Below are 23,432 nucleotides of genomic sequence, written 5' to 3'. Positions count from 1 at the left end.
AATTTACACAAATACGGTATTTGAAAAATATGTAAATGACGGATAATGAAATCTCGATTATCACTTTACCATGCGAGAGTATAAAATGTTCGGTGACACCCGAACTTAGCGCTTCCTTACTTGTTTTAATTGGATACAAGTCAAATCGGCGAACACAAGGTAGTACGGTAGCCTAAAAGAGGCGTTTTTTGGGAATAAAAAAAATACATTATCAATAATTTTAAAATTTTGAAGAAATTTTTTTTTGCATAATGTATTTAAAGAATACACAGCAAAAGTTTTGAAAAAATAAAAAAAATTAAATACTTTGAGTTCTGAATAGAAGATATTGTCAGTACAATCTTAGAAAAATATCAAAATTTTATTTTTTATTCACTTTCACACTCGTTGTGCCACTTTAGTTCGTACTCGTACCATAGCAATTTAATTACACAAAATTTGGTTAATATGCCGGATAAAATAGGAGGAAAGCCTTCAATAACGACAGTAATAGTTTGTTTTTATTTACAAAATTTACTTGTCTGGTGAAACTGAACACCCGAAAATATTTTCCCAACATTAAACGTCAGTATGAACAGTCTATACATACACACAATATATGTTTTTCAAACAAACATATTTACATATATGTATGTACATACATAAATCTATGTACATAAAATGAATACTTCAATTACCGGCGTGTATGCTGCGGGCCATATGTTCTCCCCACAATTTTTTCGATGTTCCGCTCCATACATACATATATTGTAGTATGTATGGTACATCACTTGTTGTGAAAGAAAAAAACATTGCAACAATGTATTATGACGATTAATGATGCGTCTGACAATGTGTAGAACTTGTTGCGATTGCGAAGAATATCTTATATTTCGGCTTATGGTGCACTTGCTGGAGGAGCAAATGAATGTTTTAATGCATCTGAGTTTAGGGAGACTTAAAACTCTTTTTTGAATGTTGTTTTTAGAGGGTTTAAAACCCTTTGTTTTGAAAAATTTTAAATTTTTTGAAAATGAATTTTTGACAATTGAAAAATTTTGCATTTTTTTCTTAAATTTCCTTAAGTCCTGCGTGATTGGAAGCACTTTAAACGCACCCTAACAGAGAGTCTCCTCTGCACAAAGCTCCATAAACCTCATAGTATTTAGTGTACGGTAGTTTCATTAAATTTATCTTCGAATGATAATTAAATGGTTAAACAGATTTTATGGCATAGACTGTCATATCAACAGTCAACGTCCAGGTGCTCTGAAAACATTTAACGAGGAGGCTAATATGACATACTACATATTATGCATACCACTTTCTCGTATTCATGGGTCATGGTAAAATCCAGAACAGCTGAAACAGAGAACTTCACCGAGCGAATCTGCGAAGGTTAATTAACAGAAGAAATGGTCCCACTTGGCGAAAATAATGTAACCAAAGCTCTGCCGGCGCCTCGACTTGATCGAACCTGTCTACTTCATCCATCCAACTCTTAAGTATTTGATTACGTACGACTTTTTTTGTTTCTACACTTTAAAAAACCATTCACCAGGCTGAAATTTGAGCCGAATGAAACGGTTATGTTCGCCACAGAGTTCTACTTTTCAAACCGTTAGAAAAATTTTTTGTATTTTCAGGCAGTTCAAAGAAACCTTAGCATCATTGAGTGAAGTAAAGAGAAATTCCTTTCGAAGTTCTCTACTTTTTTTTAACTAAAAACACAGAAACATCAAATTTAAAGGAGAATGTTTATTATCATTCAAAAGAAGATTCCTTGGCATTTATTTTTGGAAGATTATTTCTTTTAAATGTTAGACGCGGCTACGTCTCACTATAGTTCATCCGTTCATTTTCGATAACTCCTTCGAGCATTTCGACTGGTAACAGGCGAATGACACGCATGTTTTGCTTCAAGGTCTGAGTCAATGTTAGACTGTCTGCACAGACTGTATATATCCCCACAGGAAAAAATCGAACGGTGTGATATCGCACGATTTTGGTGACCACTCGACCGGACAAAAACTTGAAATTTTCTACCCTCCGAAGTGTTCTCTCAATAAGTTCATTGATTCATGAGATATGTGGAAAGTGGCGCCGTCTTGTTGAAACCAAATGTCGCCGAGATCACGAGCTTCAATTTCAGGCATAAAATAATCGGTTATCAAGGGGCGATAACGGTCGCAGTTGACGGTTACTTTCTCACCGGCATAATTGTTTGAAGAAATATGGACCGATAATTCCACCGGCCCTTAAACGTCACCAAACCGTTGGTCTGGATGAAATGGTAGCTCTTGAATCTCTTCAGGTTGCTGTTCGCCCCAAATGCGGCCATTTCACTTGTTTACATACCCATTGAACCAGAAATGAACCTCATCCCTGAACAAAATTTGGCTGGAAAAGATCAGATCTTCTTGGAACTTTTCAAGAGCCCATAGAGCATCGCCTCGCTTTTTCAAACTAAGTACTAATCGAATCGCCTTCATATTTGTAAGTAAGTATATAAATCGTCTAAGTAAAGCACTGTAATTCCAAATCGCACAAAGCACAATACTTGGAAAGTTATGGCTGCTTTATACCTACATACATATCCATAAAATTTTTTGAAGGCGTACATAAACTGCATGCACGCATATGTATATGTGCTTGTAAGCAAGTAAGCTCAACGGTGGACGTGTAACAACATGGATTGTTGCGCTTTCGTAAATAATTGTTTAACCTTTTCACCTGAGATCTTTCGCCAGCGCATTTATCTTTTGACAATCGTCACATGCATACCGATGTAAAAGTAGTCGGGCGGACAAGAACACAACAAAACAACAACAACAAAAATGAAAACATAAAAGCGTAAAGCACCCATAATAGATATGCATGTTAGTGCACATGTGTGCGCGCCTTACGAACCGCCCGACATGCGTGCTCGCGCATGCGCGGCTTATTAGCCCAAGCGATTTCCACAAGCACACACGCACACACCGCGATCTCAGATGACGGCAACGCGCAAAAGCGATGCAATCAGCCGGTAAAATATGCTCGCATGCACAGCGTTTCGGTGTGGGCAGCAGTGGCGGGCGGCGGGGTTCCACATTCGCTGCCATGCATGTCTGCCGCAATCTATATTACTTTTAGTATATGGCACATATACACACATGCCTGTCGCTGTCGACCCCGGTTTGCATGCAGATCACTGCGTCGCATCGCCACATCGGCTCCGTATCGGTTACCGGCGGTGTAAACGCTTACTGCTCACCTATCGCTTATCAAGGCAACATAAAGTCTGCGTTGCTTCTGAACAGCAATTGTTATTGGTGGCGTTGTTGTTGTTGTTGTAGTTGCTGTTGCCGACTTCATTGGCTCCGCAGCATTTTACTTTAAGCAACGGTTGTTAAGCTGTTAGTTGCCTTGTCTACTCATAAGCGCCGGCATTTTGTTGTTACTTCGCTTTTGTTGCTGTACTTATTGACCGCACTGTGCATAATCAATGGCCATTGCTGCAAGTCTTTAGTGTTCCAGCAATTTTCGTTCGAGAAATTTAACTTTTTTTGGCGAAAAAATATGCGAAGAAGCAAAAACAACACCAAAAGTAGATGAAAAAAGAACAAAAAGTAGAAAAAAAGTCAGAATTCTTTGAAGCGAGAAAATTGCTTTCACCGCATCACAACCAATTTGGGCTGAGTTGGTGCTTTTTAGGTAGTGTGATGATGCTTGTTAGTTGTTAGTGCGTACACACAAACACACATACGCACATATTTGCATATTAAGCGAAGAAGTGCTAAGAAACATGTAGTTGCTTATGTAAGCACGCATTTACTTATATTATGGGAAGTAACCAATTTATCTTATGATTAATGAGGACATTAATGTCATCACGCGCTTCTTTTAAAAATGAGGCAAAAAGCAAGAAAAAACGTTAAAGCTTAACTACGCACCTCAGATGCCCTTATTATACTATAAAAGGGTATAAAGGATCATTTTCTTGACTTGGATAGATCGGTGATATGACAGCTATATGATATAGAGGTACGATCTGAACATGTGCGGTGATTAAAGCGTTACTTTTGAGAGTAATATTTTCCAAATTTCCTGAAGATATCATTTTAAATAAAAATTTTTCTATAAAAGAACGTGCTTTTGATCGTTCAGTTTGTGTTAACAGCTACATACATATATGTTATTGTGGTCTGATCTAAACAATTTGTTCGGAAATTGTACCGTTGTCTTCAAAAATAATCCGTGCCAAATTTAGTGAAGTCATCTTGTCAAATAAAAGAATTTTATTTTGATTAAGCAGTTTGTATAGCACATACATCCCATAGTGGTTAGATATCGGCGGTTACGACAAATGATCAGCTTCTTTGGGAGATTTAAGGACGCCTGCAAAGATCGATATCTTAAGAATTAAGGTCTTCGACGATTATTTCTGGTTGTTAGAAACTGCTTGGCTAACATAATATACGCTGTTCAGGGTATCTGCCTCATACCACTGGTTTGGGAAGCTTTTAAGTTTTTCGAGTTTTTAAATAAGACAAGTGGGTTTGCTACCAGAAAAATGCCAAAATATTTAAAGATAAGGTTTGTAGATAGAAGTGAACTGCGATTGAAATTTTAAAACTTTAGGCATTTTATTGACATCTTTTCCATGTCATTCAAATGCTATTTTAATCCAACAAAATCGGTAAATTTTCAAATTTTTTTTTCGAGAAAGAACTTTTGACAAATGATGATATTAGGTTCTAATAACGAATGACGATTATAAACTTTATTTAACATCGCCGATATGACGAAAATTTGTCGTTAGGAACTTGATTCATCTTCATATATGTATCTGCCGTATAGGGTGGCTTCTTAAATCAGAGGTAATACATATGCCTATGACGACAATCGATCGAGGTATTAAGACTATACTTGTCGTGTAAATATGAAGTATCTTCTTAAAAATTATTGTCATATTTAGAAACCTCGTCAATTTTATAAGATTTTCTGTATCAGACAACGAAAAAGAACCTTCGTTAATATCTTAGTTGGAAAATATTTATGCCATTTAATCGACTTCTCTTTGTTATTGACATCACTTTATCATCACATGATGATTTAGACCAGATCTACAATAGCGTACTAGCTGGTTTAGCGTTTCGCAAATTCCTTCACTGGAAGCCCTAGAAACGGACATGCGATAGGTATTCTCTTAAATTTAACATAATTAATGCCATAACTTGATGCCATCAAAAAGTTTCTGCACCTAATCGCCGAATTTTAAACGAAATACAGGGTTGTCAACTTTTAAAAATCGATAAGTTTAGCATAGACTCAAATACCATATACATTGCTTCATAATCTCCGAACACTTTATGCCATACATTAAGACAGGTCGAACAAGGATGGGTAAGACAATCAGATCTGTTTATTTTTTAGATGAAAGGGATACAATGTTTTACAAGAACAAGAACCGTAAATTTAACTGCATTTTTCAAAACCAAATTTGAAACTTTAGTTCACAACCGACATCTCATCCAAAGAAGCAAAAAAGACACTCAACAAAAGTGCTATTTACAATTTCTAGGTTATGACTATCGACTGTGACACATGAACCAACCAATCGACCATAACTTATTCAGTTAAGTAGGAGAATTAGATTACCATTAGTTCTTCTCCCAAGGGACAGCAATATCAAAAGGGTGTACGACACCAAGAAGTTCAAGGTTACCTTCAGAAGTAAGGCTGAATTTAATGATTGCACTCTCGAACTATTGCTTATGGCTCGAAAACGTCAGAGGGAATTGGTGCAGGAGTCGCAGGACCACGCACCAAACTCTCCATATCTATGCAAAATTTTTCCGAGCATTTTTCAATCAAAAATCATTGCCATAATTTGATGCGCAGATATAAACCTCCAAAGCAACTATCTTAATGAAAGTATAACCATACTAAGCGACTCAAGCTGCACTTAAAGCAATCTCTGCCTATGTGATCAAGTTTAGCGGAACGTAACCTAGTGCACCTCACCTGGGTGCCTGATATCAGAAGTATAGCCAAAAATGAACTAACTGAAGACTTGCCCTCTCCGCAGTATCCACAAATATGGTAGCACCTGCATTCTTCAACGCCGTGGGTCCTCATACCATAAAGGAGCTGCTCCGCAAGGAAGAAGGAATAGGCAGAGAGAGGTATTGGCAAAAAATCCAAGGCATGCGCCATGCCAAGTTGCTAACGGGGGTTATAACCTCAACATGTGTAATTACGTAATCAACCTCCATAGGGAGAAACTCAGGCTACATGTCGCATTCTACACTAACCACTGTAAGCTGAAGAAGCACTTACATAACATGATACATAGCTTCTTATGCAAACCGCCGGTTCTGCAGAAGCAGGATATTGGCCCTTAGATCCATGTTTCCAAATATCACATCCCATAAGAGAGGGCATAATAGACATATGCTCGCGATGCGATTCTCATCTATTTACCTTATCTTGTGGGATGGTAAAACATACTATTACTTTTTAAAGAAGAATTTCTGCGGCTTTTTATTGCCAATATAATTGATTGAAAGAAGTATTTTACGACTCCGACTACTACACATAAACCGCCATTTAAAAAATAATTTTTCAATTTACAAAATATTAAGTGTATAATTTATCGATTTTTTTTTGCATACAGAGAAATGTATATAAATTTTGTTCTAATTAACTGCACATATATGTACGTACTTAATGAGTTTAGCTTTTGAGTAGTTGAAAAATATACCTAAAGGGCAAAATTATGAATAAAATCCGTAAAACCGAAAAGTAGTTTATAATGTGCTTATTATCTCCAAAGTGTAAGACCAACTTTCTCTAATTCTTGCATATACTTATTTTCATCATCTGACAGTAGGCGCACCATCATAAGACGCCGGCCCTGCAGAACACAAAAAAATATGAAAATGAATAAAAATATCAAATTTTGTAGTTTAATGAAAAAGTCGCGTCTACTAAGCACCTGAATATGCAACATTTGAGCGCCAATTAAATTTAATTTGATTGGATAAATGAATTTGTCGATGCCGGTCGGTGGTATACCCTTTGGCACAGAAAGCATGGGTTCTTCCAAAATTTTCTGGTCACTTTGGTGATAGAGGGAGAATTTTTACTTTGGTATTTTAGATAAGGAAATCAGCGAAATTAGACTCACATGGCCTGGAACTGTTGTGCTGTGTCAGCCATTTTAAGTTGTTTCACCACTTTAGATGAAGATCACGGAATTATATTAAATGAAAGTTAGGGTTCGATAATAAACCAGTTAAACTGTTTCTATTGTTGAAAACGTAGACAAAAAATATTTCGTTAATTTTATAAACGCTCAATAATAAATTCGTTGACATAAAAATACACGAATGAAACCTTATAAAATTATGAATGAAAACCAAAGCTTGAATGTAAATAGAATGTATGGCAACAAACGTTATGTGAATTACAGTTATTTTTTAGAATTTAATTCACAATGAGATCGTGTTTTGTAGTTTCGGTATTTAGGGAAAAATATTCGGTGTAAATGTTTATCGTTGTCGGTTTTCTACGATCTCTCGGGAGCACTTATGTATTATTTCAGAAAATTTAGTAGCAAAAGTGGTTCTACAAAAAATTCTCTACATATCTGAAGAGGTTATATGGGTTTCCTACGGTAAAAAACAGCATTTTTTCAAAATTTTTTTTCTCATATAAAAAATTAAATATTTTATTAGAATTTTTTTAAAAATTAAACATTTTATTAGAATTTTTTATTCCGCCCATGTTGGCAGGATAACTCCATACAGGATCATTTAAAGTAAAAAATACGTGTTTTAGTTAAAACCTTAACTTAGAACTTGGGCGAAGGAAAAAAAACCGAAAATTGAATTTTAGGCAGACTTTTTACAAAAAAATTAAATTTTTTCTCAAATAGTTGTAATGGAAAAAAAATCATTCGTCTAAGTCTTTAAGAATTGTATCTCAAAGACTTATGAAAAATTTCGTGAAGATAGGTTGAGTAGTTCGCGATAAATCTTGACAACGGATTTCAAAAACACGCTTTCGAGAAAAAGGATGGCGTACTTAGGCTAGCTAGCCTCAAGCGCACAAGTTCTCAAGGCTGTATCTCCGAAACTATTATTCGAATCAACTTGAAAATTTAGGACAATACTTTAGAGGTGTTGTATAATTTTATTAGGCAATAAAAAAAACTCGATTTCTTGAAACCCGTAAGCCCATTTATCCCCTTAATGCTGGTTCCAATGCAGAACAAATTTTTAACGCTTGCTTGCTAAATTTACTAGCTGTTTAATGATACCAAGTACTTTTTGGCTTTCATTTACACTCAGTCACCCCGTCTTCAGTACTGAGCACAGACAATAGAAGAAAATGTTCCTAATTGTTCAGACTGTGTCAGAAAGTCTTAAAGTCGGAAATTTCGTTAGTATGCGAAAACTCTTAAAAGTTTTTTCGGATTTTATAGAATACTAAAAGTTTGACAATAACAACCATATGGATTTCAATCTGCTTGACAGAACTCAGCTACTGGTCATAAAATTTGAAGTTAAAATTAAGAATAGAATATGTGACAACGTAAACTTTTGAAACATTTTGTTTATACTAACTAGAAGGATAAAAGCTAAATTTTATTTTTTCTCTTTGTGTAATTGTGTATCTTCTCAAGAATCTGTCTTTTCTCAAGAACTGCATTCCATTTTGAATGGCTTGTTTCAGAGCAAAATTCATAAATCACATTCAAATAGTAAACGATCTCAGTGGAAAGCCAACAACAATCAATATTAACGAGTAAAAGTAGATAAGATATGGCTGCAGAAGAATAGTAAAGTTAAAAGTAACAGCAAAATGGAAAACAGCCACAAATTGACAATGAAAACGTAACAAATCTCAAAAGTAGCAACCAAGTGGCCGGCCATTACTTCAGCTGCCGCAGACAACGCGCCGCGGCTGACCACCGGCAAAACTGCCACCATAAATGACAAGACGACTGCATAACTTTGCGTCAAGTCTCCGAGGCTTGCCTCAAATATGGCACTGACAGTGGTCATGGCAGTGGCAGTGACAGCGAACACTTCGTACTGGCGAACTTGTGAAGTACCGCTTCGCAATTGAGCTCCTTCGTCTAACCGGCCATTTCTCTGCATACGTCATTGTTATTGCAGTTGTTCGGTTAGTCATTTGTTTGATGGTTTTGTTGTTGTTGTTGTGTGGTTATGTCTAGTTGCATGGAAGTTATTTAGCGTGTGTTGCTCTCTCACAACAAGAATTCCTATGTGCTCGTCATATACTCGTATATGTGCATATGTAAGTAGTGGTGAGCGAGTATGTATATGTTTTCCTTATTGTCCGCAATGAAGGTCATCGTTGTCCAATTATGGCGCGTTCGCATCCGTTACTTTGTTTACGATTCCTCTTAGAGCATTCCGATTCTCCTACAGATTTGGTTAGTTGTTATGAAGTTTCTGTGCCAGGCTATGCTGTCTTATGCCGCTTGAGGTGTTAAAAAGGAAGGAGAAAACTTGTTGTCTAACGATATGTGGATGCTGAAGGTTGCTATAAAAATTTATAGTAAGCGCTTTAGCATAAAATTTTACTTTTTTAAATAAGTTCTTCAAGAAAAATGGTAATAAATTGTTTTATAGCAATTACATAGTTATCAGAAACATCAGCTTGAGAAAGTTTATTGAAGAAATGGGAAAAATGTAGAAATATTCAGGGATAAATAATTAATGGTTAGTTCTAACTGACCGTTCCCATAATTTTCCAAAAAATTCTACTAAATCTCATGCCGAAATTTTATAAGGTCTTTTGACCCTTGCTGTGATACTCTTGTGTTAAAAATATAGAGCAATCTTCAACGATTTTGTTTATTTTCTTTTTTGTTTTCTTCAATCAAAAACGAAAAACTGTACTTCTCAATGGGTTAATAAACTATTTCTTATATATACACCATAAGCAGCACATATTCGGCTAACGGAAAGCTCAGCTTATCTCCAGTTATCCATGAATACCTGAAGAAACTTCGGACATTATTACAGTTGTCTAACCTAAATATCAACGTCAATGTTCTTGAATTGGAAACTTTTCGATACAAATATCAGCACGAAAGAGAAATTGATATTCCTCTGACAGTTTCATTGTTAGTAAGAAAGTTAGAAAAAGTCTTGTCTGGAGAAAAGTTCTCCAGACCTTACCTACAATTACCTCAAATTTTTGTTTCAGAAACTAAGAGTGTCTCTCTTATTTCGCCCTTCCAAACGATAAACGCTATGCTCTTTTCCCTTTCTTTGGGGTACTTTAAACCAACAATATTTCAAAATAGTTACTTTTCGGTATCCTCCAAAGTTTTGGTTGACAGAACATAAAATTCAGGGTTTTCGATATTTAGTCAAGAAGGTACTTTACTTTCCAGTTTTAATATTATTTTAAGAAAAAAACGATCTATGTTTTGATCTTTACTGTCAAAGCAATGCCATCTAACGCCTCTATAGATATCATTTCACTGGAGAGTACTTGCTAGACTCTATTTCAAAGTTCTGCACTTTCAATAACCGTACATAATCTCATATTTTAAAAGGCTTCTTCAAAGCTATGATTTGGTCCACCTTTCGTTTCTGCTGCAACCTGTTCCTTATAACGTATTACCTCAACCACACACTCTTTCCCACATATGTACCTCTTTTACAGCGCTAACACAAGACATATTCCGTTCAGTTCCTGTCCTGATCCCGTATCCGAACACGTATCTACACGACAATAAAACTCTTTAAAATTAGTGCTTACCGATAAGGATAAACCTTACACACGATTTTTCTTACAGAGCCCGGACAAATTATATATTAAAGTTGTTGAATTAGAGCCAAAGATCACAACATTAGGCACGAATCTCGATGAGTCCATACGCTTGCAGAGGGATCACGATGAGACTCTTAGGAATATACAGGTTAGTAAATCTCTTACGCAAGTTTAACAAGTAATAACATTTTGCTTTCATTCTTCCGTAACTAGAATCTACCCGGCCCGATGGACGAATTCGTACAGAAGGCAGACAAATTACTCGCCAGCAAGCGTATCAGCTCCGAACTAGTCAACGCCATGGCCGATACGCTGAACATCATTTGGCAAGATATTTTGCATTTACTGCAAGACCGCCAACACATACTCCACCTCGCCACACAGTTGCAAGAGAAGATGGCACAGTGTCAGCGTCGCATGGACCAACTGGAGGTCGCCTGCATCGACACAATGCTGCCGATCGAAGTGACGGCCGTACAAGAGTTCCTCAACAAATTCAAACAGTTACGCATCGACATGCTCACGGCGGTAATGGCGGCGCTAAAAGATGGCAACGAGCTGCTCGCACAGCTGAAGGAACTTGTCAATCTGGAAACATTAGACACACGACCCGAGCATATCAAGCGTGATGCCGCACGCGCCGTTCACCAAGTCCAGTTGTGGTTGGAGGCCCTACACGATCGCCGCAATGCTTTGGAGACTGCGTGGCAAACGCGTAAAGTTCAATTGGAACACTGTCTCACATTGGCTCTGCTCGGACGCGAGTTGGACGAAGTGGAGGCGGCCTTACGGCAGCAACGCAGCGAAGTCGACAGTCTCTTCAGTTTGGGCGAGTGCGAACACACGGCAAATAACGCGCTGCACAACTATCGTGAATGGAAACAGCAAGCTTTGCTGCTGCGTGATCGTGCGCTGAAGATCACACGCGCTAAGGAAAAACTACAGGCCTCTGGCACCTTTACTGGCGATGAGGCTTGTGCGCGCGCTTATAATGTGCTGAGCGCCTGTACGGAACACCTGGACCTGGTGGATCAACGTGAACACTGGCTGCAGCAGTCACGTGACTTCTTCGCCAAGGCCGAAAACACGTTGAGCGTGCTCGAGAAACTTGAAGTGGAGTTGGCGAATGTGCGTTTGCCGCCCAATACGCCTGAGAGCTTCGCCATGTACGCAAAGGTGACACGTGATGTGCGCAGTTTCACGGAGGAGCCACTACGTCTCGGCTATAGCATATTAGACGAAGTCGGTCGCACACAACCCGAAACGCAAGGTGTAAAGCGTGTACTCGATGAAATTGAGAATCGTAAGACGTACATCGAGAGTATTTGTTCGACCAGCAATGAGGACCATCTACGCGTACAGAAGGCGCTCTCGGACTTTTTGACGCAGTACAATGATTTGCTCAACTGGCTGATGTCGTCGGGACAATTGTATTTGCAGCAGCATGTCGATATGGGCAGCACATTGGAACAGAGTAAACAGTTCCTACTGCAACATCACGAACTCATGCAGGATTTAGAGGTTGTTGTGTAGATTTTCAAGCAAATTTGCTGCAATTAATTACAAACTACTCTCTTGCAGATCAAAGGCGAGCTCATAAATTTGCTGCTTGAGTCTATTAAAGCGCATCTAGAATCGTTAAGTCCTCAACAACGGTACGATGTCGATTCTAAGGCTGAGGCGCTGCACAAGCATTGGATTGAACTGAAGGATTTGGTGCTGAAACGCGTCGATTGTGTCTCCTTGCTTATTGAATTCTTCGAGAAAGCTAATGAGTTGGCTAGTCAGCTGGATAATCTGGATAAGCAGCTAAAACAAACGGCCGACGAGCAGAAGCTACAGTTTTTGCAAGAGAACTGGAAGCACATACGCGCCGATTATGCAGATTTGAAGAGTTTGGGAACACGTTTTATCAATTTGAAAGTGTGTACTTCTATTTTATATAGTATTTACAAAACTAAATATTTATGGAGTTGTCTTTTAAGTGGTAGTGGTAATTCTCCGGCTTTAAGCTATATGTAATAATATTTATTTTTTTTAAACACTATTGGTTTTGAGTACTTACATATTCGCTTTATTTACCGTAATACCTGAAAACTATCGATGCTCATACCTGTAATGCTTAAGTGCCCAAATTTGTTGTTGCAATACGCTTTCTAACAGATTTTGTTCCAAATTTATGTGCTTTACAATTTCTTTGTTAACCACGTGCTACTAACAAAGTTTATTACTTGATATTTTTAAGAAAATATGTATGGTGCACATGCTTATATATTTAAAGCTTTAAGTAGTTCTTCATCATGTCGAAGATATAAAATTATAGGACAATACAGGGCCTTTTCTGGGGGTTAGATACAATATTTTCGAGTCAGTTCTCACTTTGTGTCTATCATGTCTATAATTCTCCTCTGTTTTAATTTTCCTTAGCAAAGTATTTGTTAATTTCAAAGCAAACATAACATGAATAGTTACTTAAATCAAAAGAGAAACATTGATTAAACAGAGTATTTTAAAATTAGTTAACTATTTTGGTATCTGACATAAACATCGACTAAAAAAATAGCTGCAAAAAGGTTTATATACTACATAAAATGCGAAATAACGCAACATCACTTTCAACAATTTTACGGGTGAAGGAAAAACGATATAATAGAAACCACTCAGCTTGAAACAAAATTTGAGTTTCGGTTTTAAGATGGTTATATATTGGTTATAATATCTGACAGCGATTTTTGATTTTTTTTTTTTTTGATGATACGTTGTTTTGCATTTTAGATGGAGAATTTCATTTTGTCTCGCATTTTATAAAATATACACACTTACTTGACTAAAACTAAAAACTTTTCTAATTAACAAAAAAAATAAACCAATATTCTAGACAGGAAAGACACTTGGAGGTAACTAATTCAAATTAAATCAAAGTGAAAATAATAAGAAATGAAAAAGAATAATGAATAAGAATTGTAGGTCGATTTTACTCGGTCAAATTATATACTCGAACCTAACCTCAAACCTAAATTTCAACAAATTCCTAATTCTTGCAGTCCGAATTTCGACTCATAAAGGGGGTGATACATTTCGAAGTTCCTTATTTTTTTAATCAAAAACACAGAAACTTTAAATTTAATGAAGAATGTTTATTATCATCCTAAAAACATTATTTGGTATTTATTTTTTGAAGATTATCTCTTTTAAATGTTGGCCGCGACTACGTCTCAGATGGTCCGTCCGTGGAGTCCAATTTTCGATGACTCGTTCGAGCATATCTACTGGTAACTGGCGAACGACATGCGTGATGTTTTGCTCCAAGGCCTGAATCGATCGATGATATCGGAATTGTCCGCATAGACTTTACACTTTACATATCGCCACAGGAAAAGGTCTAACGGTCTGATATCACACGATCTTGGTGACCAATCGACCGACCGAAAACGTTAAATGGTCTGTTCATCGATGTGTTCTCTCAATAAATCCAGTGATTGTTACTATTGCCATTGAGCCAGAAATGGCCCTCATCGCTGAACAAAATTTGGCTCGAATACGTCGGACATTCTTGGAATTTTTCAAGTTCTTGTTGTTGTTGTACGCTTTCATATTCGACGAAAAAATTTACAAAATGCGCCGAATTAACTTTTCGCGGAATTTGTGTACATTCTCAGCTACGGCTGTTATATTTTCTTCACTGCTTGTTGGACGTGGTCTATTCGGTAATATTTTGTTTAATATTGAAGGCTGGAACTCAAGATGATTAATGGTGTTGCCAATAGTATGCTCAGTAGTCCGATTATGTTGACCATAAGTTGAGCGGTGCGTAATAAAGTTTAACGATTTGTAAACGTTATTAAAATGAAAGCTTCAAACGACTCACGCGTGATCTGCCAAAAACAGTATCTTTACTTAGATCACTCGATATTTATTCGGGTTCAAGTTGAATCGATTTATTTTAATCTATAGCCATTCTATTCTAATATTTGGGAGTCACAAGAGTCAGGCTGCTTACTTCAAAGCGTCAGAAAGCAGCCGAATATATTCGAAAGCAAGGAAATTTGTTGCTATATGAACTGAAGCTAAGAGACGTTGAAACACAATTTTGAATGTCAAAAAACTTGCTTAAACGGTAGAAAACAATTGTTGAAACAAATGAATCAATTGCGATAACCCCAAACGCAGAACATCATGTGTGCATACAAACCAATCAAATCAATGGCCGTATTATGGACGCTAAAACCGGCAAAACCATTAACCCTAGAAAGATTAGCTATTTTATACCACTGGAAAGATAGCGATACATTCGAACGACATATTTGCTTTAAAAATATTTTAAGAATGTCAAAGTCTTTGAAATTCTTTCTGAATGAGTCTTATGTGCTACACATAAAGACACAAGAACCGACTGAGCAAACTCCACGTTTAAAGATGCTCCTAATACAAATGAAGCGTAAAAAAACAGCACGACATTTCGACGTACCATTATCTTGCTAAGGTTAATGGGAAACTCTACCGACAACAACTTATCGAATTGAAACGAGCGATTGCCGAATAACGCCTGGAAATAGCGACTAGATACGAAGCAATAATTTGCCATCATGACCTCATGTTGGAAAAAAAACAGTTAAAAATTATTTAAAAAGGAGTGGCGAGAAAATTTTGCTCTCCCGACTTATGACCTCAGACCTTGCCTGTTCTAGCTACCATTTGCTCCATTCCATGTAGAACTTCCTCACTCAAATACGATTCACATCAAAACAAGGTACTAAAAATTGGTTCGAATCATTCTTAACCGCCAAGCCGACGCAGTTGTTTTGGGATGGAATCTATAAACTGACGGCGAGGTGGAAAAACGTTATAACTTTAGATGATCAGCTCCTTCAGCGAATTTTCTTTTATCTCTTCTATTGACTGAAAACGGGTTGCATTCGGTTGATTGTTGACTTGTTTGCATGTCAAACTCATAAACCTTTGTCAGTTATAAGCTCTCCATGAATGTGTGACCGAATTTCGCACGATCAAGCATATTCAAAAAGACCTGTTTACTGTACTCATTCCGAAAAAAAATCGGCTTTATCGGGACGAGTCGAGCAAGAACGTGTTTCATACCCAAAATATCCACCACAATCATTCGAACGGACTCACGAAAGATGTCGAGCTCTACAGCCATCTCTCTAACACTTGCCTGACGATTTTCACGCGCCATACCCTTCACTTTTTAAATATTTTTATTAGTTGAAGAGGTCGTAGGTCGTCCAGAATAAGGCATGTTTTCAACGATCTGTCGACCTTCGTATTTAAAGGCTTTGTACCACTCGTAGGCTTGCATTTTTGAAAAACCATAAGCCTTTTCCAACAAGTTTCCGCATACGAAATTTAGTTAGAAATACAAAATGTTAGACAAATTCTTTATTAGATATTTTTACCCAAAATAAAAATTTTTAAAAATCGCACTGAGGTGTACCGACATAAGCAACTGCTGTGAAGAATCTAGTTGACAGGTCGCGCTTACATTTGGCATAGTAATTAAGGACAGTTAACTTAGTAAAATACATTTTATTGACGATAATGTAGAAAAACTAAAGATGAGGTGCTTTTCTCAAACTAAATAGTTCGGACAAAGATCAATCTGACGTTTTCGTAAGAGTTCGAAAAATTTATTTAGTATTTATGTATGTATGAATACAATAACATTAAATTTGATGTTGTTGCTGCGAACAAACTTTTTTGAAATTTGCAACAATTTTTTTCAGTGTGCTAACAAGTACTTTCTGCTTGAGGAGCAGTTGGTCACGCAGTCAGCACAAGCACTTGCTACATTCAACTCATTTGCAATTAATTTCATTATGACAGCAGAAATTAATTTTTCTTAGTGCCCACTTCTGACATGTTAACCAAACATGAAATATATTTTTGACGACGCACAAATGTGCTGCTGATTTAAACATTTCTTTATGGTGGTGAGAAGAACATAGAAGATGTGCGAATGAAGGAGTAGTTTTGTAGTAAAGACTGCGGAAGTGGTTAAGGGCCAAATGAGAGCCATTGTTTTTTTAATTTAGCGAAAGGAAAATTAAATAAAAGTGAAGAGAGAGAGAGAGAGAAGTTAGTTTAGTTTGGCAGTGAAAAGTAAATAAAGGCAAAAACAACAATTTATAAAAAAATAAATATAAATGCGAAAAAGAGATTTTTTCTAATTTTGGTTCAAAAATTTACAGAAATTAGAGCTCAGGTAACAACAACTAAAAAAAATATAAATTTGTAGAAATGATTTCTTCTAATTTTAAGGCAATTTTCTAAATTTTGGTTTAAAAATTTTGAGAAACTAGTAACTAAGTAAGCATTTTCTGACTAGTATTTAAAATAGTACAATCTTTAAACCTTTCAAAATTAATCAGCTGGTTTTATACCCACTAACTTACATACATCCATCTGCTCCCTTCAATGTATATACTCCCAAAAAAATCTCGTTTTTTCCATCTTTAAGTGAAAATCATATCCAAAACAAAAAACTTATTTAATGACTGCTCCACTTCACACTCTACAAAAATAGAAGATTTCTAGTGAAATCAGAATTCGTAGAAATTATGTGAGTACACGCACTTAAATATCCCTTTACATAGGCGTACTTTCGCATAGCTGCGTGTAAAAGTAAACATTGCTGCCAGAGAACTGTATAATTGCAGTATGTTGCAAGCAAATGAAGCTATTAAAAGAGTTTCCACTAAGTTGCAGCGTAGGAAACCAACAAAAATCTACTTGGCGAATATTTGCAAGCAGATATTGTATTTTTAGACAAGCGCGAGAAAGCAAACAAACAGAAGTAATGAAGTGAAATTTCACTTGCAGTAGACTTGCAAGGCAATAAACACTTGCTAAAAATAGGCCAGATCCATGAGAGTAGCCGCTAAAACTTCATGTTACGCCACAGACGTCTGGACGAATGTGTTGAAATGTGAGGAATTGCTGGCGAAACTAATCAAATTTGAATTTACATTGTAGAAATTTCATTGCATTACATTAGATACAGTGTGTAGGTAATCATACACTAGTGGCTAGAGAATGTTTAATGAACCCAGCGAATATTTGAAAGGGTGGCAAGGCAGCGAACTAAACGGCAAAAGAATTATTTACGAAGTTTGTGTCAAGCATTTTTTTTAACAAAATATGTCATATATTAATTATTAGAAAGAGTAGACTGAACAAGTTTAGTCATTTACGCCTAATTGTAGGCAATATTTTATATTAAAATCGAAATTTTGCCAAAAGTTCAGTGTTCAGCGGATGTTTTAAGCCCTATGAACGGGCGAAAAATATTAGAAAATATAAGGATTATAATAAAAAAAATAAAAAAAAATTTAAAAATTGAAAAAGTTCACACAAAATAGATTGATATTAAAAAAATTATATTTCATGTAAATTTTTTATAAATAATTTTTAATTCTTTTTTTAATTTTTAACTAAATTTTTTTTTATTTTTTTATTTTTTTTATATTTTTTTTACCATTTACCATCACATTTTGAACTATTTTTCACATTTATCGAATTTGGATTTTTTTAATTTTCCTTCAAGAGTTGTAAATAGTTTCCAAAGTCAATATTTTACTTAAAATTGTCCAAAAAATAAATAAATGTTGCCTACATTGAGGCTGGATTTGGATAAGTAAGCACCAAAATAGATACAAATCAAAAAACATGCTACAGTATATTTTATATATCAGTAGTAGTTTCAATATAATATAATATTTGAAAAAATAACAGTATTATATGGCTAAGCCGTATCGTCATATCATAAGTCGCCTAATTGTAGGCAATATTTTATATTAAAATCGTAATTTTGCTAGAAAATTTTTATTCAGCTGAAGCTTTACCGTCTATAATTGGTCTAAAACGTAGAACAAACTTAAATATACATATTCTTATTCTAATCTTGTTCAGTTCTTTATGCAATTAGATCATTTTTGTTATTTTTGCTTCTCACCATCACATTTTCGATTATTCTTTCACATTTATCCAATTTTTTAATTATTCTTCAATAGTTGTAAATTACTTCCAAAGTCAATATTTTACCTAAAATTGCCCAAAAAATAAATGTTGCCTACATTTAGGCTGGATTTGGTTGAGACAGACCCCAAAACAATACAAATCGATAGCGCAAACATGCTATAGCATCTTTTATAGCTCAGTATTAGTTGCAATATATTATAATAATTCATAAAATAACGGGATATCATAGAAATGATAAAAAAAGATAAAAATAAAAACAATCCTGAAAGTGCACTTCAATTTTTTAAAAACTCATGCATTCATTTTTACAGTTTCGACATTTGACAAATAAAAAATAAACAGGTAATAAAGAAACTAATTCTTCAATATCTAAATAGCAAAAAATGTCTATATACCCCACACATCTACTTATAAGCGCGCGTAAGTACGTGATCAAGTTGAACACATGTGAGTTAAACTGCATGATTTGTTTTGCTTGGCGAATTTTGCGAAATATTTCAAACCATTAAACAACTAACTGTGTGTTCTACAAGTACAAGTTCATACATACATATATTGTTTGTATATAATATACGAAATTAACGATATATTTTAAATATTCATTTATTTACTGTGTAGAAGATTGAGTAGATTTTTCGAAAATTATTAAAAGGGAGCAGCTGCACAGGCATCTGTGCTCTATCTCACATTGAAAACTCACAAGTAGTATATGCCATGCTGTTGAGTCTTAAACAAATATACATACGCTTTGAATGTATGCGTGGCAGCGAAAATTGCTTGCAACATGCATGAGTTTTCTCCATAAGCTGATCAAAATAATCGAAAAAGACATGATAAGCACATAAGTGTAAATGTGTTTTAACATAGCCAAATTGCTGAGTAGAAAGGAAACATGCATTCGGGTTCTAAAAATCTCATTATAATAAAGCTTTTTACTTGAACAAAAAAAATGTTAAGACACCTTTTTATAGCAAAAATAAATATTTTAGAAAAGAATAAAATTTGAATGTTCGAAAGTGTGACGATTTTATTGTTCCGGTTCCATTATTTCCAAAAAGTACGCAATAGCTTACATAAACCCGGCGTATAAAGAGGCTGGGTATCGTTACAGTATTGTTTTTAACCAAGAATTCACGAAAAAATTCTTTGATCAATTCTTTTTTAACAAATGAAATTCGCCAAGCTCATAAAAAACACGCCGGCTGCTACAGACAAAGGAAGCTATGATTAAAGGCCATACATATCAATACAATAGAAAAAAAATTGACAACTGCACCAAACTGCTCCAACCACCGAAATATTCTCATAATTTTTAAGAAATTTCGTATAGAAGAATTATGTCTATCAAATTTAAGATTCGTCGGCAAGCAGCTCATTTGTGAGTTATTTTCAGTGTAATTCTCACCAAAAATATAGATCGTCAGACAAATATAAGTCTAACTAAGAGATATCTGGCTGATCGCTGCTGAGTCTCTATGGCCAATTCGAACATTGTAGATAACAATTTCTATTAAACTTTTTTGTAATAAAATACTGAAGAATAGGTTCTTAGACACCTCTAAGAAAGTCATACTTAATTGTGACAGAAAGGTTATCCGTGGAGTGTTACATTTTTGCATATTATCAGATAGATATTCAGAGTATCAAGAGAATAAGAAACTGTAGCTTTTAACCCACCCTAATGCATTTATTAAAGTTATGAAAATATACTCTATGATATGTTTTGTTATCTTAACAATTAAAGTGAAATTTGTTTAGCTAATTTACATTTAAAAAAATTCGATATATTGAGTAGTCGAAAAAGTCTTTTCTGATCAAACTTCAATTTATTTTTTTTTTATTTATACTAATAAGTAAATAAACAAATATGTACCATTTTGGTCGACCACTTTCTGCCATTATTCCATCAGTGTAAATTTAAATTACGAAATTTCCAGAACGAAAGCGAGCGAAGCATTGTTGTGCTACACGAACTGATACGCATCGTCTCTGTAAACTTCACAAATTTCATTGGTGGCTTGCGTGGCATTCTTCCCTTCCATTCTTTTTTATACAAAAATTTCAAAATGTAGCGATTTTCGTTATTATTTTCACTGATTTTTGAACAGCTGTAACTTTTTTCAACTTCACCGAATTTAATTTTTTGGTTAAATGAAGCTTAAAATCTCGCCTTTCCAACTGTGTTTGGTATGATACAATGTGATTGGTAGCAGTGGAGATATACAATTGCAACGACATCTATTGACAAAATACGAAAAGACTACCGACTACCCAATATTAACAAATTAAGCGACTATTTTGAACGAGAAATTGATGTTTTCAAAAACAATATTTTGTGTTCTTTTGTTTTTTTTTTTAACTAGAAACCTATGTTTTCCAAGAACTGTAATTCTTTTATTGTTTTTTTGATGTGGCCCTTAATTAAAAATTGAAGGGTGCATGATAATAGTCTTAAGTGGTAAGATATCATTACAACATGAACTGCTCAAACATAAGTGCACTCGAACACGCCATTAAATAGACAATTACAAGCTAATAAAGCCGCTTCAAAGAATTCTTTTATCTATAAACTAATAAAGCATGCTGCAAAACTAATAATTAGGTTAGCTTTGAGGAGATTTCACTAAGCACTATAACAAATGTGATTGGTAGCAGATGCAGCAAACACAAAACAAAAACTAAAACAAAAGCAAACACAGCTAATAAATAAGCAACTAATTGAGTATATAAATATAGTGAATAAACGCTTTCAGCATTGCTATTAATTAAATTATACACTTGCAAATCAAAATATACAAGTATTTTCCTAAACAGACTTACATACGTATATGTATGTAGATATAAACATATTTATATTAAAAAGCTATAACTGTACTTAAGTATTTACATATGTAAACCACTTACAAGCGCTTGGCTGCATACAACTCCCAGCTGGGCGGCACAAACTTCCGTCCCTTTTGCTTTGATTTTGAGATTTTTCGAAAGCGGCACGCGTTTTCGAAGCGTTTTCGGGAGCGCGCATGCCGCTATACAGCACTTGAAAGCACAACAACAAATACTGAGCATTTAACACAAAATACATAAATATCATATGAACTTATGTATAAGCTTATATACATATGCTTGCGGTTCGGAGAAAAATAAACACAAAATTAGTAACAAAATGTCTATACAAATGTATGTATGTATGTCTATACATACATATGTATAAATAGAAGTATTAATGGAAAATAAGAGAAAATCTATAACGGCAACATTTCTGCTATTTCTGTCATTTCATATAACCAATAACAACAACAACAAAAACAAATATGTATGGCGTTGGGCGCACACGCATAAACTACCGTGCTCACACACACAAACGCATTTGGCGCTGTCGTACAGATCGTGGATCCGTATCTCGAAACGAAATCCTCAGTGACGGCAGTCGAAGATATCCTCAACGGTTTCAGTAAGCGTCAAGTCGATGTAACAACCAGTCTAGACAATTGGACAACGCAAATAGCGGAGAAGCGTGAAGTCGAAATCATACTGGAGAAAATCATGAGTGACAATGAGGAGGTGAGTGGTGAGAGCGGTATATGAATTGTTTGAATGTTTGAGAAAAATCAATAAAATAATATATTGGAAAAAAAATAAAAATAAATGAGTATGTATTCAAAAAGTAAAAAAAAAGACATAAGTAGAAAAAAATGGAAATAACAGTAAATATATAGAAAATATAATTTTAAAGAAATTTAAATAATAATAAATGAATAAATAAAATAAATAAATAGAAAAATATAGAAAAATAAGTAAAAACCAAAAAATAAACTGAATTACTAAATTAAAAAAAATTAATTTATAGAAAAAAAAATTAACATAAAAATAATAATAAATGAAAAATAAATAAATAGAAAAATTTACAAAAAGGGGAAAAAACAAATATTAATAAATAAAATACAAATAGCAACAAATATATAGAATAATTAAATTTAAATTGATTGATAAAATTTAAATAAACAAATTTAAATAATAACAAATGAAAATATAAATATAAATAAATAGAAAAATATAAAAAAATTAAAAAAAAATAAAAAGTTCCAAATAAAATAAAATAAATAAATAGAAAAAATTAATATTAAATAACAAGTAATAAATAAAATAAAAATTACAACAGAGATATTAAATAATTAAAATTAACTTCTTAAAAAAAAATATAATAAACAAATTCAGATTATAGTAAATGAAAAAAAATAAATAAACAAAAAATAAAAAGTCAATAAAAAATATACATAAATGACATTAAAAAAATTTGATAAACAAACTTAAACCATATTAAATGAAAAAATAAAAATAATTTATTAGAAAAATATTTAAAAATTAAAAAAACAAATAAAATATTTTAAACGAAGTAAATAAAATTAAAAATTTAATTAAAAAAATTAAAATAAATAAATTTAAATTATGCTAAGTGACAAGATTTAAAATTAATAAATAGAAAAATAAAAAAAAGTAAAAACCTAAATAAGTAATATAAAAAAATTTAATTAAATGAAAATAAGTAAATAGAAAAATATATAGAATTTAAAAAAATAATAAAACATTTTAAATGAAGTAAAAGAATAATAATAAAAAATAATCAAATAAATAATTTTAAATAACAATAAATAAAT

At 34.2% G+C, this 23,432-nt stretch overlaps 1 protein-coding gene across 6 annotated transcripts in view; it reads left to right on the top strand.

The window, feature by feature from the left end:
* The window catches only part of LOC120778787 (muscle M-line assembly protein unc-89), a 171,294-nt gene that overhangs the window by 68,377 nt on the left and 79,485 nt on the right, over nucleotides 1-23,432 (top strand). For all 6 annotated transcript variants that reach the window (XM_040110786.1, XM_040110787.1, XM_040110785.1 and 3 more), the window contains exons 2-5: nucleotides 10,808-10,930; nucleotides 10,996-12,303; nucleotides 12,364-12,705; nucleotides 22,162-22,338. In XM_040110786.1, the coding sequence (XP_039966720.1) occupies nucleotides 10,808-10,930; nucleotides 10,996-12,303; nucleotides 12,364-12,705; nucleotides 22,162-22,338 (1,950 nt within the window). The remainder of the gene's footprint in view (nucleotides 1-10,807; nucleotides 10,931-10,995; nucleotides 12,304-12,363; nucleotides 12,706-22,161; nucleotides 22,339-23,432) is intronic.

The sequence above is a fragment of the Bactrocera tryoni genome, chromosome 5, assembly GCF_016617805.1.
Source record: "Bactrocera tryoni isolate S06 chromosome 5, CSIRO_BtryS06_freeze2, whole genome shotgun sequence".
Lineage (NCBI taxonomy): Eukaryota > Metazoa > Arthropoda > Insecta > Diptera > Tephritidae > Bactrocera > Bactrocera tryoni.
Note: the sequence above shows the minus strand (reverse complement) of the source record. Positions and strands in the feature narration are given on the sequence as shown.